The sequence below is a fragment of the Periplaneta americana genome, chromosome 1 (genome assembly GCF_040183065.1).
Source record: "Periplaneta americana isolate PAMFEO1 chromosome 1, P.americana_PAMFEO1_priV1, whole genome shotgun sequence".
In the NCBI taxonomy this organism is placed as follows: domain Eukaryota; kingdom Metazoa; phylum Arthropoda; class Insecta; order Blattodea; family Blattidae; genus Periplaneta; species Periplaneta americana.
The window spans coordinates 102021237-102037826 of NC_091117.1; the positions used below are offsets into that span (position 1 = coordinate 102021237).

A 16590-nucleotide genomic window follows, 5' to 3' on the forward strand; every position below is an offset into this window, starting at 1 on the left:
CTGATATATTACTTAATCATTTGTATTTATATGCCATTTAGTACGACTTTGCTAATCAACATTTTATGTCTTGTAACCCACATGTAATCTCCTATTAGTATATTAACTGTATAATATATCTCAAGTGAATTAATCGTCGAATTTATCTCGAGCATTTTAGGTCTTATAAATTGTGTGTTTATGTGTGTGTGTGTGTGTGAGTGTGTATATTCCCCTTATGTTATGTAACTGATTTTGATTATGTGTAATTTTCTACTTTATTTTATTTATTATGTAACCCATCTTGACTGTATGTAATTTTATATTATGTAACTGATCTTGACTGTTGTAATTTTCTACCATATTTTATGTAATTTCTAAGGTATTTTCTTTTGTGTTGTTTTGTAATCTAATTTTGTATTTCATGTATATTATTGAAACCTGGTTGAGTGGAAGAGAAGGCCTCATGGTCTTAACTCTGCCAGGCAAAATAAACCTACTACTACTACTACTATCCCTTACACCAGCGGTTCCCAAAGTGTGCTCAGGGCTCGTCCGCGGGAGTTATGAAGATGACAAAAATTGCTGCTTTCATCTAGTTTCTAGCAGGAAAAACGGAAACTACTTCCATCAAGTGAAAAGTCCTTTCTGAAAAAGTAGTTTGAGTACTTATTGCTACATGGAAGCAGCAATAATAGATCTATTAGTCACTGGAACTATCTCGATCTTTCTTGCTTGCCAAGTACTCGATTCTCGAAATTTATTTCATTTTTTGTATACCGGGCAGGCAGCATTTGTTATTCGTGGTACGTGGAATCTACGTTGCCTCAATAATATATACTGTATACCTACATGTTTGATAGCATATGTGTTAGCTAAACTTTCGTTGAACTGGAACTGTGGCTTAAGACGGGCTCCCTAAGATCTAAGAGACATCAGCCATCAACAGTCAAAGGGGGATAACAACAGCTATAGCTAACCTTACTTTCAAAGAATATAGTGCGAATTCCTGGGAATTGAGTTCGGAATATGTTGAACATGATCCTCCCTCAGAGTGTACTTTGCCTAGTGTAGAGGTATTGGAAGAATGTAACAAACGAAAATATTGTGATTCATATTTAGACATGGGATACACTGAGTTTGCTGATGGACGTCCACAGTGTGTGATATGTAACAAAGTTTCTCCCAATAATTCTATGTTCCCTGCCAAGCTTAGAAGGCATTTCGAAAGTCATCCTGACTTCACAAATAAAACTGCAGACTATTTCGAAAAAAAAAAAAGTGACGAACTTCATGCAGTTTAGACAAAATGTTATCTCATATAAAAAGAAACAATGAGAAAGTACTGTAAACGTCGTACTTGGTTAGTCATGACCTGGGTCTTGCTCGTAAACTTCACCCTTGCTGAAACTCTTATGAAAGCACTAATAGTGAAGGTAGTGAAGTGCATGGTGGACAAAAAAACTACAAACTTGATTTTAGTGTGCCCTTAAGAAAAAACACTGTGCATAATCCAATCCAGAATCTATGAAAATATGTAAAAAATGTCATAATTTCCCGTATCAGTTAAACAAAAATTTATCTACAACTTGACGAATCCACGGGCGTTGCCGGATTAGCTGTATTAATAACGTTTGTGCGGTACGTATTTTCAGGATCTTTCATGAAATATTTTGTTCCGCAATCCATTGCCATCCTCTACAAACGGTACTGAATTTTTTTCTTTTTCATTGAAAGCTCGATACCGTAGGACAAGTGCATTCACGTGTGCACAGATGGGGCAAAGGCCATGGTAGGTCCTGTTGCTAGCGCTGTTATAAGGATCAAGAAAGTTTAAAAAAAGAAAGCTGTACAAGTAGTCATTGTGTACTACACCGACAGGCCCTCGCAACGAAAAATTGCCAGCGTTATTAAAGCAGGTACTAGACAACGCCGTCAAAATTATCAACTTTGTTAAGGCACGACCTTCGCAGTATAGGCTACTCAAAATCCTATGTGAAAATATGGCTAGTATACACAAGTCGTTTTTAGTATTACGCACAGAAGTGCGATGGTTTTCGCGCTGTAAAGCGTTGTCCCGTTTACATTAACTTCGAACGGAAGATTCTTCACTTTTGAATGACCAAAATAGTTTGTTAGCAGATTATTTCAATGACCAGGAATGGTTGTACAAATTATTTTACTTGGCAGACATTTTTTCAAAAATGAATTCAGCACATGCATGCAAGGTAAACGGAAGATTATATTCCATGACAAAATTGTCGCGCTGAAGAAAAAGATAGCGTTCTACATAGAAAGCGTCGCCAATAAGGATCTGATGTTTGTCATTGACATCAATAAAAAAAAATAACATAACAATGAATGTCTCATTCATAGCAATAATGAAAGCACACCTTGACAATTTGCTTCAAAATATGAATTCATACTTTCCAAGGGACATTCAGGAATCGATTCTAAAGAAATACGAGTGGATTGTAGATCCATTTCAAGTGAGGTCAAAATCAGCAGCTGTCACTATGGCAGATGTAAGGTCCTTATAGACATGGTTTCGGACAGCCACTGTCAGGCATCATTTAAAAGCAAACCATTTCCCGAATTTTGGGTTATAGGTGAGGATCTTTTGATGTTAAGTTCAAAGGCTGAATTTCTCTTACTGTTTTTGGTACTATGCAGGCCTACCACCTTGAAACGGCTAGAAAAACAAAATATCGAGATTGTTTGGACGCAGAAGACGGAATCTATGACACGGAACATTGACAAACTCTACCTCAAGAAACAGACAAAAGTTCCCTTGGCGTGTCTTTGCTACAATTCGGAGAGAGGCGAAATTACATGTTGTTGGACCACGTTCCCTGATATCTACAGTTACAATTAAAGTACGCTGTGAGTTGCTTTATAGCGTGATGGTAGCGGTCCGGCCTGGTATTCGTGAAGTCCTGCGTTCGAACACAACCTAGCGCTTTTTACGTTTTTTTAAGAGGGAGAGAGAGATAGAAATTATACATAATTGCTCCTGTCTCTTTTATAATTATTTTAGTAATTAACCTCAGGTTCATGAATGTTTTATGCCATGACTTTATCATTATTTATTATGATATTATGGCTGCAAATTGAAAGAAAAAAAGATTTTTACTGTCAACAAAAATATCTTTCGTGACAAACAAAACAAACTTACTGGCGTCTGCTTCAGAACATTCAAACAATTAAGCGTTCAAGAAACAAAACAAAAAGCCACGAGTCAATATTTAGTCTATCTCTCCCACATCTCGATCACATCTTGTATTCGAGTGGCATGGAATCGACTAGTCTTTTCAAATAGCGACTGTTCTCAGCCACGAAATTCCAAGCATCCTGGACATAAATACATAAGTGTTCTGCCCATGGGCAGGTCTTTTCCTGCAAACCCAGCATTCTCCAATCTTTCCTATTTCTATTTAGTCTCCGCATATGATTCACATATCTTAATGTCGCTATTATTAGATATCTTCTTCTGCCCCAAACTCTTCTCCCGTTCACCATTCCTTCCAATGCACCCTTCAGTATACAGTTTCTTCTCAATAACTGACCCAACCATTTCCTTTTTCTCTTTCTAATCAATTTCAGCATCATTCTTTCTTCACCCTCTTTTTCCAACACAATTTCATTTCTCATTCTGTCTGTCCACTTCACACGCTCCATTCTTCTACATATCCACATTTCAAATGCTTCTATTCGTTTCTCTTCATTTCGTCATAATGTCCATGTTTCTGCCCATACACTGCCTCACTCTACACAATGCACTTCACTACTGTCTTCCTTAGTTCTTTTTCCAGAGGTCCGCATACGATGATCCTTTTTCTATTAAAAGCTTCCTTTGGTCATGTTTGCAGTTTTTCTTGGGAAGGATAAATGCGGTAACTTCCCATTTTTTCCGCACACCAATGTCTCTTTCGCAACTTAATAGAGCCCAAGGGGCCTAAGCGTGGAGGTGAGGAGAGTGAATTTGACTAATTGGGCCCTCCAGACTTCACCGAAATTCACCCCAAGTGTTAAATATTAGTTCTATCAGGATTTTTGACTCGATCAGAGACCGGGAAATCCCAGTTAGCGTTTGCCCCCCCGCATACTGGACGAGCTTCTACAAATCATCAGAAAATCTTGGAGGGTGACTGGGCCATTTTTTTCGCTAATTTCTCAATACTTGTGCTATCGTAGCTCAGTCGGAAGAACGTCGGAATTTAGATGTCAGCGTCTCAAGTTCAATTCCTCCTCACTTCTCTTCGTTTTATTGTGTTTGAAAATAGTAATAATGTAATAATATAAAAAGAAAAAACTTACACCAGTATTATGCAACTGTAGTATTCCAAACCTAATATTAAATGTATGTTATTTATATAGCTAAAGAACGATAACAGATTATAAATGATAACTTGAATATTATTTATACAGTATCACTAAAGAACGATAACAGAATATAAATGATAAATATCAGTTTGTTTAATTAATATAAGATATTATATAATTTATAAATAATTTTTTCAATAAAATAACCTATTTTACAAAGAAAAATGGTTTTATATATATATATATATATATATATATACATACTATAATAATTACTTATATAAAATACAGAGTATTCATATCTCGAAAGAACAATAACAGAATACAAGTAACTTAAATATTATTTATAACGCTAAAGAACGAAAACAGAAATAAATGATAACTTGAATATTATTATTTATATCGCTAAAGAACGATAACAGAATATAAATGATAATTTGGATATAATTTATATCGTTAAAGAACGATTAAAAAAACGAAAAGTTGGACAAAGACCGAATTCACAACTTTAGAATCATTAAGCGAGCACTCTTCCGCTGGTCTACGAGATGCAGATATGGAGTAAATCCATAGTTCCCTTAGCTACTTCTACAAGCACATGCATCGTGTAACATTGCTGTGACACGAAGTGGACTTAGAAAATGTTCGCCGTTCAGGAGTGCGGTCACTTTTCTTTTTTAGTGCTGTACATGTAACATTGTAATTTTTTTTTTAATATCTTAACTATCTGTTATATCATTTTGCAGATTTAAATAATAGGCTATTATCTCCAGTACTTTTTTACTATTTTTTCCTTTATTAATATATATTATATATAACATATATACCTTATTATTCTTACTTCCGTATATGTACTGTATCGTGTGAAATATGCTACATAGACATATAAAAGTAAAATTAAATATTTCTTGGGGCTCCCTAAGAAACTTTTGCTTCAAAAAAGGCTCCGTGGCTGAAAAAGTTTGGGAACCGCTGCCTTACACTATTAACTTGTTGCTTGTAGTTTTGTAACTTTTATGAAACAGACCCCTGTAAGCCTGCTGTGAAATTGGTACACGCGCTGCAAGAAAAGCAAAGTGAAATGCTTTCTACGTCGAGTTGTCAGTTAGTGAATCGCGTGAAGTCTGCATTTCGATTACCCATAACCATATTTAAAATAATAGATACATTTTCTCAATACAGCATGTTGTTTCATCGTATAGCTTAACTTGCTCTGTACTACAGTTGTATTAGAAAAGATGAGTAACCACATCAAAATTAAGCCCTGAATTTTACTGAACATTTACCAAAATAAGCTAAACACTAGATATTTATATTGAGAAACTTTCTCGTTTTGTAGTGAGTACGAGCAACCCTAAGATAACATAGAACTATACAAAACAATGACGTGAAAACATTCTCTTCTTGAAATGGAGACATACTTTAGGATTTTTTGGTTGGAAAGTGGCGAACACAATTCAGTTCCAGGGATTCAGAATAATATTTATTTAGACCTTGTGTGTTTGTACTCTTCTGTTCAGTAGGCTTACTCTGTATTCTGCTCGAGGTCTTACATACATGCAGTGGCGAAGAGTCCATAGACGCGCCTGAAAGCGGAGCTTCCTCTTCTGCTTTCTAATACTAAAGATTTTATTTTATTTATTTTTCCTTATATAATTTGTCCAATAACATAATTCTCTCATTGCGGAATTGCGTCAATTTCCGTTAACACTGCCCGCTGCAGCCTGTATTCCTCCGGTGGAACGCTACACAAAGCAGAGTCTCCCATTCGTTAACCCCAGTGCAGTGGCAAGGTCACGTGTTGGTGCTATGTAAAGAGCTATTTTTCGTGGTCATTTAAATGTTTGCGTGTTGAAATTAAGAACTTTGTATTAAGTTGATTTTACCTGTTCCATCCATTTCGCACTGTTGACTGAAGTTCTTCTGAATTCATGTTGTGAGCGATTATAGCGTTGTTTGATATGGAGGCAGGAAGCTCAGGTGTAGGCCGCGTGCTTTCAACATGTAGCAGTAACTCACTTTCCCTTCTCACTTTCCCTTCCACTTTCCCTTCAGTTGACTATCTTATTCACTAAAAGAGTTTCAGTTCATTATGTTACCAAGATAAAGTGAATATTATTCAAAGGGTAGATCCTTGGGTAATCTTAAGCTGGAGATTCAACAAAAAGGACGTAAAGTATTTAAGCGCCATTTTAATATGAAAACGTACGATTCAACATCGTGATTATCTGGTTGTAGTAAATTACAAAAATTATTTGTTGGTTCTGTCTATTATTTTCTAATGAGAAAAATGTCTGGTCTAAACCAGGTTTCGATGACCTGACTAATTTTCATGAAGCTCAAAAAAGACACACACTTTTTTTAAAGTTATATACAAGCTCAAATCCAGTTAAAGCAGTTCGAGAAAATACGAATAGAATGTAGCTTGAATGAACACGACGTTTGTCAATTGAGGCCCACAATGAAACTGTTAGAAAAACGGAGATTAGTTACCGTACTAGTTTTATTGAAGTTGGTTGTTTCTTGGGTGAACAAGAACTAGCCTTTCGCAGCCACGATGAGTCAGTAAACTCTATAAATAGGGGAAATTATGTTGAATTATTACACGAAATGGCAGAGATGGATCCCGAACTACAAGCTCATTTAAATAATTCAACAGTTTTTTCAGGACTGCCAAGTGATACTCAGAACTATATCTTATCGTCTATTTCAGAATACAAGTATCGAGAAATAAAACTAAAGAAAGATGTAAGTCAGGCCACCTTTGTCGCTATTATCTTGGGTGAAACGACAGATATCAGTACAAAATCACAACTGTCGACCGTATGTGAACATTGACGATAGTATTGAGGAAAGATTCCTGGGTTTTAGGAACGTATTTTTTTAGTTGGATATTTAACGACGCTGTATCAACTATGAGGTTATTTAGCGTCGATGAGATTTGTGATAGCGACATAGATTACCCGACATTCACCTTGCGGTTTGGGAAAATCTCGGAAAAAATCCTACCAGGTAATCAGCCCAAGCGGGGATCGAACCCGCGCCGTAGCGCAACTTCAAACCGGCAGGCAAGCCTCTTAACCGACTGAGCCACGCTGGTGGCTGGAACGTAACTGAGGACCATTCCGCGAATGCCCTAGCTCAGCATGTTTTTAATACTCTGATGGAGTTTGAATGCTAGAAAAAGTTAGTTGCTCAGACTTACCATGGAGCAGCCGTTATGGCAGATCAACATAGCGGTCTTCGAGTTCGGTGCGCGAAAAATGTCCACAAGCAATTTTCGTGCATTGCTATGCCCACAGATTTAACTTGGTTCTGTCACAAGCTGTTAGCTTTATCAAACAGTGTAAAATATTCTTCACCACTCTCACAGGCTTCGAACACTCTTTTCCAAATCTACACAAACAGGGCAGAAGCACTAGATACTGAAATAAGAAAACGATTCCCCAGTTTAGCTCTCACAAGATGGAACTATGACAGCAGAATCCTGGAAACTGTGCATGAATACAAAATGGAATTACACGATTTATTTAAGTCCATAAATTAAAATTCTGGTAAGTGTGATTCTGATGCGATTATTTCAGCTGCAGGCCTGCTTTCAAAATTGCAAGACTTTGATTTCAACTTCCTTCTTGTAGTATTCTCTTCAATTTTTCCCCACTCTTCAAATAATTCATGATATGACTTTCTGCATAAAGAGCATTGATAACGTTACTGCTCAGAGAATATTTCGATTCTATATGGAGTAAAACCCAAATAGTCTTCTCTCACTTAGAAAGGGACGTACTGCCTAGAAACTGCACAAAGAAAGCTAGATTAGAAACTATTTCAGGCGATGGGAAATCTTCTTCTTCTTCACTTCAAGGATTAGGTTCATGTTGAACCTGTTCCGGCGCCCATTTCGCTCTTGGTCTTCCTACATCTCGTCTTCCTTTTGGTTTATATCCCATTGCTAAAGCTGGCAGTCTGTAGTTCGGCATCCTTTGTGAATGTTCACACCACCTTCTGTTATTTCTCTTTAATTTCTCCAGCAATGGGTCCACCTCTAATTTCTTCCGTATATCTATGTTCTTCTTTTTATCTTGTATTGTACATCCTAGTGTACTTCTCATAAATTTCATTTCTGCTACCTGGACTTTTGATTTATCTATTTCTGTCATTATTCTGGCTTCACTTCCATAAGTTAGCATAGGTACTGCGATTGTATTGAAAAATTTTATCCGTGTATCTTTTCTTGTTTTGTTTTTTAAAGATCTATGGATTGTTCCACAGACATTTCGAAAGTTATTAAGTTTTTTATCCAGGTCTATATCTCTTTCATATGAAATGTAGCATCCTAGGTACTTAAAATATTTAACCTGTTCTATAATTATTTCATCGATTACTATTTTTGTCCTTATTGGGTATTTTCCTTTAAATGCCATTGTTTTGGTTTTTTGAGCTGCAATTTTAAAATTATATTCTTTTGTTATTTTATTTAAAACATAAATTGATTTCTGTAATTTATCCTCACTGTCTTGGATAATTACTTTATCATCAGCATATAAAAGGGAGTTCAAGAAAGTGTTGTTCTTTAAATATATTAACATAAGATTTCCATGTTCTAAACATGTCGTCAATGTAAATATTAAAAAGTGTCGGCGAGATACTACAGCCCTGTCTTACTCCTTTATTAGTGGGAATCGCTTCTGTCAAGTTTCCTCCTATCACTAAGCATATGCTGGTTTCTTTATAGAGAGATTTAATTGCTTCCACAAGGTGTTTCGGGTATCCCCTTCTTATAAGTATATTCCATAGTAGTTCTCTATCTATATTATCGAAGGCCTTTTCCAGATCTATGAAGGCTAAATGTGTTTCACAATTAAACTCTCTTCTTTCTTCTATTATTCTTTTGAGTGTGAAAACTGCATCCATGCAAGATCTTCCTTTCCTGAATCCTACTTGTTCTTCTGATATCAAGTGGTCGGCTATTTTCTTTAGTCTTTCATTTAGCATTCTTGCATATATCTTGTAAGTGGTATCTAGCAGGCTTATCCCTCTGTAATTATTCGGATTTGTTCTGTCGCCTTTCTTGTAAAGTGAGATGACTTTCGCCTGGTACCATTCTTTTGGGATTTGTCCGAGTTTCCAACACATGTTGTACAGATGAAGAAGGCGGAGATGAAGTAATATTCCTGCATATTTTAGTAATTCTGTATTTATACCATTAAGACCAGTTGCTTTCCGATTTTTTTTATCGTTTTAAAGCTTCCAATAATTCTTCTATGGTGAGACTGTCCACTTCTTTGCAAGCGTAGTTATCTGTTGCTGCTGATTCTTCCTCGTTATACCACAATTTTTTGTAGTGTTCTATCCAAGATTGTTTATCAATAGCATTTATTTGTATATTTTCTCTTTCATTCTTATTGAGTGTTTTTATTACTTTGTAGGCTAATGACTGCCTACCATGCAAATCATGTTCAATGCATCCAATAAACCTTTCCCAAGACTCTGTGTGTGCTTTCTTTATAATTTTTTCTTTGCTGCATTCCTGGCTTTTTTATATTCTTCCCGATTGTCTTCTGTGGGACTGTTTAAATATGTTTAATACTTTTTCTGTTTATCTTTTATACAACTTTCTATTTCTTCTGTCCAAATCTTTAATCCTTTTCTCTTTCTATACTTTTTCCTGTGTCCCAAAGATACACTTGCTGCCTTTGTTATTATTTTCTTTATGTTTTGCCACTCTTCTTCTATGTTATCACTTGTGGTATGATCTTGGAGATATGTGTTAATTCTATTTTGATATAGATTTCTTATGCTTTCAGTTTCTAAAAGATATACTTTATATACTTCTTCGTTCTTATTCCTTGCTTGTGTTATTCTTTCTTTCTTCCATCTTGTTAGAAGTTTTATGCGGGAAATAACCAGGAAGTGATCTGATCCAATATCGCTACCTCTTTTAACCGTTGTATCTTCTATATGTTTTGCTATTTTTTTGTTTCCAATCACATAATCAATTACAGATCTACAGCCTCTGGCTACCCAAGTAAATTTATGTATATCTTTCTTTTTCTCGAATGTGTTGGAAATGCTTAATTCATTAAAAGCTGCAAACTCTATCAGCTTTTCTCCATTAGAGTTTTTTACTCGTTCTCCACATGTTCCCATTACATTCGGTATACCTATATTTCCTACTCTTGCATTCATGTCTCCCATTAGCAAAACTTCATATCTTGAATTATATTTATCCAATATTATTTGAAGATTTTTATAAAATTTTTCTGTTTCCTCCTTTTTTCCTTCTTCTGGAGCATAAGCACCTATTACTGCAAGGTAGCCTCTATCATGTTTTAATTTTATTGTAATAATTCTTTCATTGATGTATTGACATTCTTTTATTCTCGATTCCCATTTTTTATCCACCAATATTGAAACTCCCTTTGCTGCTCTACAGTCTTGATTCACACCACTATAAAACATGGCATAATTTCCTATATATTTTGATCCTTTTAATTTCTTCTTCGTTTCTGTCAGCACAGCTACATTTATATGTTTATCTTCTAAGATTTTGGTCAGTTCAGATTCTTTATTTGCTATTCCTCTTACATTCCAGGTAGCAACTTTGAGATAATCCAATATCCATTTGCATTTTCCAGGTTTCTTTGTTATGGTCGTCATATTTTGATTCAATCCATTTCCGAGGCTAATATGGGCACTACAAGTAGCTTCATTTTTACGTGGGTGGGTTACTGGCCCTCTCCGCACAACCTCCATCCGGAGGGGGAGATATTATTTTGGACTTTCCTTGTCCTAGGGAGATTGCCTTGTCTACGGCTTTGAAGTCCCCCTCTCCATATCCCTCTTTAGGATTCATTTCCTAACCCAAGGTGAGAGATTGAGCCTACCATTGTCTGCTCCTCCGCCAAATGCCGTTGGCAGACAATGGGGGACCACTCATCCCGGCGGTCACTCGGCCGGGAAATCTTCATATAGAAGATTATTTTTCGAAATAATTGATGTTATGAATGCTAACATTAACCACAGATTCAATGACATTTCCAAGATAAAATTCCTCCTCCTTTGAGATGTCAGAAATTTTCACAATTTTCAAAAAAATTCCCGGAAGATGAGCTTTCAAATCTAAAAGGGTTGCGGTAACTTCTTTCACTACCGTAAAGTGAGAAGTGAGATATCTGAACTGTATAAAGAACCACATATGCACAAAGAGAGTATCGTTGAATTGTAGAGGTACTCAATAAATTCAGATATAACGGACGTACTCCCTGAGGTATACACGCTTGCACAACTCATTTTAACCATCCCAGCAACTAGCGCTTCTGCTGAAAAATCTTTTTCAACACTGAAGCGAATAAAGACGTATCTTCGAGATTCTCAAGGTCAGACAGAAAGTCGTCACTTGCTCTTTTTAGCATTGGGAAAGTTTTGCTTGCAAAACTACGAAGGATACCGACATTTAATGACGAAGTCATAGATATCTTAGCCAACAAAATCTGAGGATTCAATTCAACTTCAAAAAATAAGGTAAGGATTTTCAGGTTTTATGAAAGTGTTAGCATAATTTATAAAAGAATTTATTTGTATAGTTTATGGCAAAAAAAAAAAAAAAAACATCTACAGACAAGCTTTCCCTACACTTGCACCCACGCCTCGCCACTGATCATATACAATCCTTGATGTTTTGGTCCTTCTTTGGACCAACACTACATGGCAGGCTTCAGCACGTTGCAGATCACTGCGTTGACATCACAGGATTAGTACGAAAAATGGACAAACATCCAGTCATCTAGAATTATGATAAATCTCTGTCCACGCGAGGAATGGAATTACTGACCCCTTAGTTGGGAAGTCCATACGCTATCCACTGAACCATACCGTGTATTATTACATAAACTCCTCCATCGTCTTATAATTTTCCCCTTAAGATTTTCCACTACCACCACCATCACTATCATCATCATCATCATCATAATCATCATCATCAGCCTGACAAGTAGCCTATTAGGCCGAGTGGCCTCTTACGGTCTTCTCTAAGATTTTTCATTATAAATCTAAATTAAAATAAATGCCATACATTACTCCTCCCTCGAGTGAAGAACCTTGATAGAACTGATAGTTAACCCATATATGTCGTGAATTTCGGTCAAGTCCGGAGAGTCTAATTAGTCAAATCCATTCTCCTCTCTTCTACCCTGGGCCCCCCTGCGAACTTTTAAGATGCCAAAGAGAGAGTGGTGTGCGGAAAGAAAGTGGAAGCTTCCGCGTTTATCATTCCCAAGAAAAACTGCAAAAATGGACATATTATAACGAAGTGAAGAGAAACGACTAGAAGCATTTAAATTTGGCTATAGAGAACAATGGTGCGTGTGAAAAGGCCAGACAGAATAAGAAATGAAACGGTACTAGAAAGAGTGGGTGAGCAAGAAGAATACTAGAACCAAACAGAAAGAGAAATTGGCTGTGTCAACGACTAAGAAGAAATTGCCTACTGAACGATGCACTGGGAAGGAATGGTGAATGGGAGAAAATTTCGAGAGAGAAGAAGAAATCGATTATGTTCAGATAAAAGGGCTTATTCCACAAAATAATTTATTTTCAGAAACGGGTTTAATTAAATTTTAACTCATTAATATTAGTTACTTTATATGAAGGAATGTAGACATATTTGCCAAAAAATCTTCATGTTTTGTAATTACATTTTAACAAATTTCACATACTCAAGAACTTTTACCTCAACCCCATTGATATCAGGTAATAGGCAGCATTAACATACATGGATCATATGCGGAAACGAAGAGGAAGACGGAAAATAGGGAAGATTGGGGAATGTCAGTGTTAAGAATATCAATTTTCGATGCCCGTACATCCTACTTGAAACGGTTCAAACCTACCCGCGCAGAAACCAGTCGCTGTTTTCTCTCTCTCTCTCTCTCTCTCTCTCTCTCTCTCTCTCTCTCTCTCAGAAAGCAGGATGACTCGCTTTTTTCCCTTATGAGGGAGAAAGCTGACAATGGAAATTCCCCAAGCTTGGGTGTGACGTCAGAAAGGGCCTATATAAGGGGACGAATTTTCGACATCCAGTCGATGGATATAGACTTCTTTCTTGGACGTGAAGGAAGCAAGACGTGTCTGGAGCTCTCTTCTGATTGGATCTCCGGTGACAGCAACGACCTATAGGATATCTACATAGGGGACGTAGCCAACCCGGACCTACCGGCCAAAATCTTCAGAGCTACATCTGCGAGCGCAGCAGAAAGGCAGCTCTCGACCAGGGAGGTTCGAGTTGCGGAGCACCGTATTCATGTCGGCCAGGAGGAGGACATCTACGTGATCGACACTTCTTAAAGAGCAGCCTAGTGGTTCCCGTGCCGCACCGGTGCGCAGCGCGAAGAAAGCCGCGCAGCCCACGGAGGGCTGTGCGTACTAATCTTCCCTAGGCGAGGCGGATTCCGGTCGGGGAGATCCCTAGCCGTCCGTCGTCCTTAGGCAGGCTTCTTGCTAGGTGAGACTCTGTACTTTTGTGCCGGAGTGACTGCCCAAAGGCAAGGTTTTCGGGCTAATTTGCTTTTTGTCTTCACCTCTTCAAATATTGTCCGGTGCTTCTGAGGGCTAAGCAGATTTTCGTCCTGCTTTTCTGAGGGGCTACGAAATAAGCGTATCAAACCGACGGTCCACGGCGGACGATGCAACGCTTGTTATGTTAGCTAACCGGGCTAGGTTTCGGGACCGGTCTGGCGTAACTGCTGGGCTTCCATCCCTAATGGAAAAGGGGCCTAGCAGGTTCTTGCACTGCAGACAACGTGCCGTTTAGGAACCCCCGATAGGATAGATCTTCAAGGTCGAATAGCTCCAGTAAAAAGTAGCAAGGTCATGAGCCAACCTAATACAGATGACGTAAAGCGGCTGTTAGTTTGCACTAGTCAGACAGGGCCCACCACCTCCTACCTGCGCGTGTCGTGTCCCGCTCAGATTACTCCTCCCAGGCGTCGGAACCTGCAATCGGCTGGTTCATTAAGGACGCCGCGCGGTCCCGGTCCCCGTCGCTGAGATTCTTGATATTCGTCCCCCTTGTAGCATATCAGTCCCTTCTGGACTTTCACGTAAGCCCTTCCAGCAGGTGACATGTCCCGACTTGCCTGGTCCTAGCGGACTGAGTACGCTGGAGACCGATAAGGTGAAAGCTGATGAGTATTGCCGGTCCCGTCTGGGTACGACGCACTTCAGGCCAATTAAGGCCAAACGAAGAAGAAGATGAAGAAGAAGAAGAAGAAGAAGAAGGAGGAGGAGGAGGAGGAGGGCTCAGCTGACACTTAACAAGGTGGCATTTGTACAGCCAATGAGTTCAGCAAGGAAGAGAGAGCTGCTCTCTCTACCGTACAGCAATTGGAGGCTTCGACTGTTCAAGTCGTAACCGAGGAGGCAGAAACACCCACCGTCCCTGAAGCCCCATAGGAGACGACTGCTGCCCCTGAAGTAGTAGGCAGTTTCCCGAACCCCTTCCCCAGCTCGTACTCGCGTGTCGGAGAGTGAGGATGAGGAAGATGCAGATGTTGAGACGGCCCTGAATAGGATACGTGGGGATATCCCCCCTGTCATTATTACGCCAGCCTTCACTGGCCGCAGGACAGTCTGTACCTAGATTTCAAAGTCGAATACGACCCGCTAGGTTTATGCTCATACAGAGCGCGCAGCGGGACCACCGTGAAAACCGTTTGTGAAAGGCACTACGCAAATCTTTGCAAGTTCCTGACTGAACGGGGAGTAGCGTGCAACTTTCTCCGCCCCAAGAATATGAAGCCTCTGCGCTTCGTATTGAGTGGCATAGATATTTACACTTGTGAGGACATCCAGGCCGACCTGGAGTTCCAGGGCATCATCGTCTGGCTAGTAACGAGGATGCACTCATCCAGGACAAAGACCAAAGTCCCAAATGGTCATTGTCGATATCGAGAATACACCCCCCAATCTGCTGCCAATATAGCAGGACTTCTTACCCAGCGCCCTAAGCGCAATAGGGGCACAGAAAAGCCACTCAGGCTACCACTGCAAAGTCCACCTCCGCCCCTGTGCACCAGCCTACTAGGAAGCTATTGCAAGCACCACGAAAGGCCCGACCGATCAAGACGCTACCCTCCACCAAGGCCAAAACTTTGCCGAGGCTTTGCAATTAGCAAACCCCAACCTCCCGCTGGTCCCAATCCTAGAAGGATTAACGAGGGTGATAGTTCTCCTCATGCCCTCCCGGAAATATTTAAGGTTCTAACCTCCCTCGTTTCTATTAATGGCCAGACGAAATGACGGAGTTGCTAGGATGTGTGTATGGAACGCCAGGGGCCTTAGATATGATAGACATGAGTTTAGGGCTTTCCTAGACGCTAATCATATAGACTTAGCATTTGTAACAGAAACGTTCCTGACGCCCCAAGTAAATTTAAGATGCGCAGGGTTTAAAGTTTATAGGCAGGATAGAGCAGGTAGAAGAGGCGGAGGTGTAGCGGTATTCGTTCGATTTTCGATCACGCACTGTGAGTATCTCCTTCCGCAGCTAGCGACGTTAGAGGCAGTAGCTTTTACATCCTACATAGGCAGACTCCCTTTTCTGCTTATGGCTGCCTACAGTCCCCCGGGCACACTAAATGAACGGGATTTAGATACAGCGACAATTCTATCCGATAGATTCATAGTCGCCGGCGACTTCAATGCGAAGCACGCTATCTGGAACTGTCAACTCGCCAATCAGGAAGGTGATAGGTTTTTTTCTAAATTCTACAGGAAACGGATACGTCGTGATGGCACCTAGGGAACCCACACGCGTATCGGATGCAGCGAAACAACTCCCCGACAATTTTGACATCGCTCTGGTGAAGTCTCACAACCAGAGCGAGACTAACAACCCTGGATGATCTTCCCTCCGACCACCTACCGATTATCATGGAGATCATGCACCCAGTCGAACTCTCCCCCACCGCTGAGAAATTCAATTACAAGGCGACATACTGAGTGTTCTTCCAAGACCAGGTAGCCGCTACGCTTCCACCACTTCCCCCCTCCCGAAGTCATTCCGGGAGGGATAGATAGGTCAGCTAGCGACCTGACGGAGTGCATCAAGAAGGCAATGGATTCAGCAATAACGAAACGGTCTTCACAATCGGGACAGATGCAGCTCCCAGCCTATATTAGAGAACTAAAGATCGCCCGCAAATAGCCAGGACATTTTGGAAGCGTCCTAGGTTAGATGAGCATAGAATAGAAATGAACCGCTTGCGCAGGCGGATCAGTGAGGCGGTC

At 39.4% G+C, this 16590-nt stretch overlaps 1 protein-coding gene across 1 annotated transcript in view; it reads right to left on the bottom strand.

Moving 5' to 3' along the window:
* The window catches only part of LOC138703641 (odorant receptor 67c-like), a 43472-nt gene extending 28574 nt beyond the window's left edge, over positions 1-14898 (bottom strand). The window contains exon 1 of the mRNA XM_069832069.1: positions 14736-14898. Coding sequence (XP_069688170.1) covers positions 14736-14898 — 163 coding nt within the window. The remainder of the gene's footprint in view (positions 1-14735) is intronic.
* Between the last annotated feature and the right edge of the window lie 1692 nt (positions 14899-16590).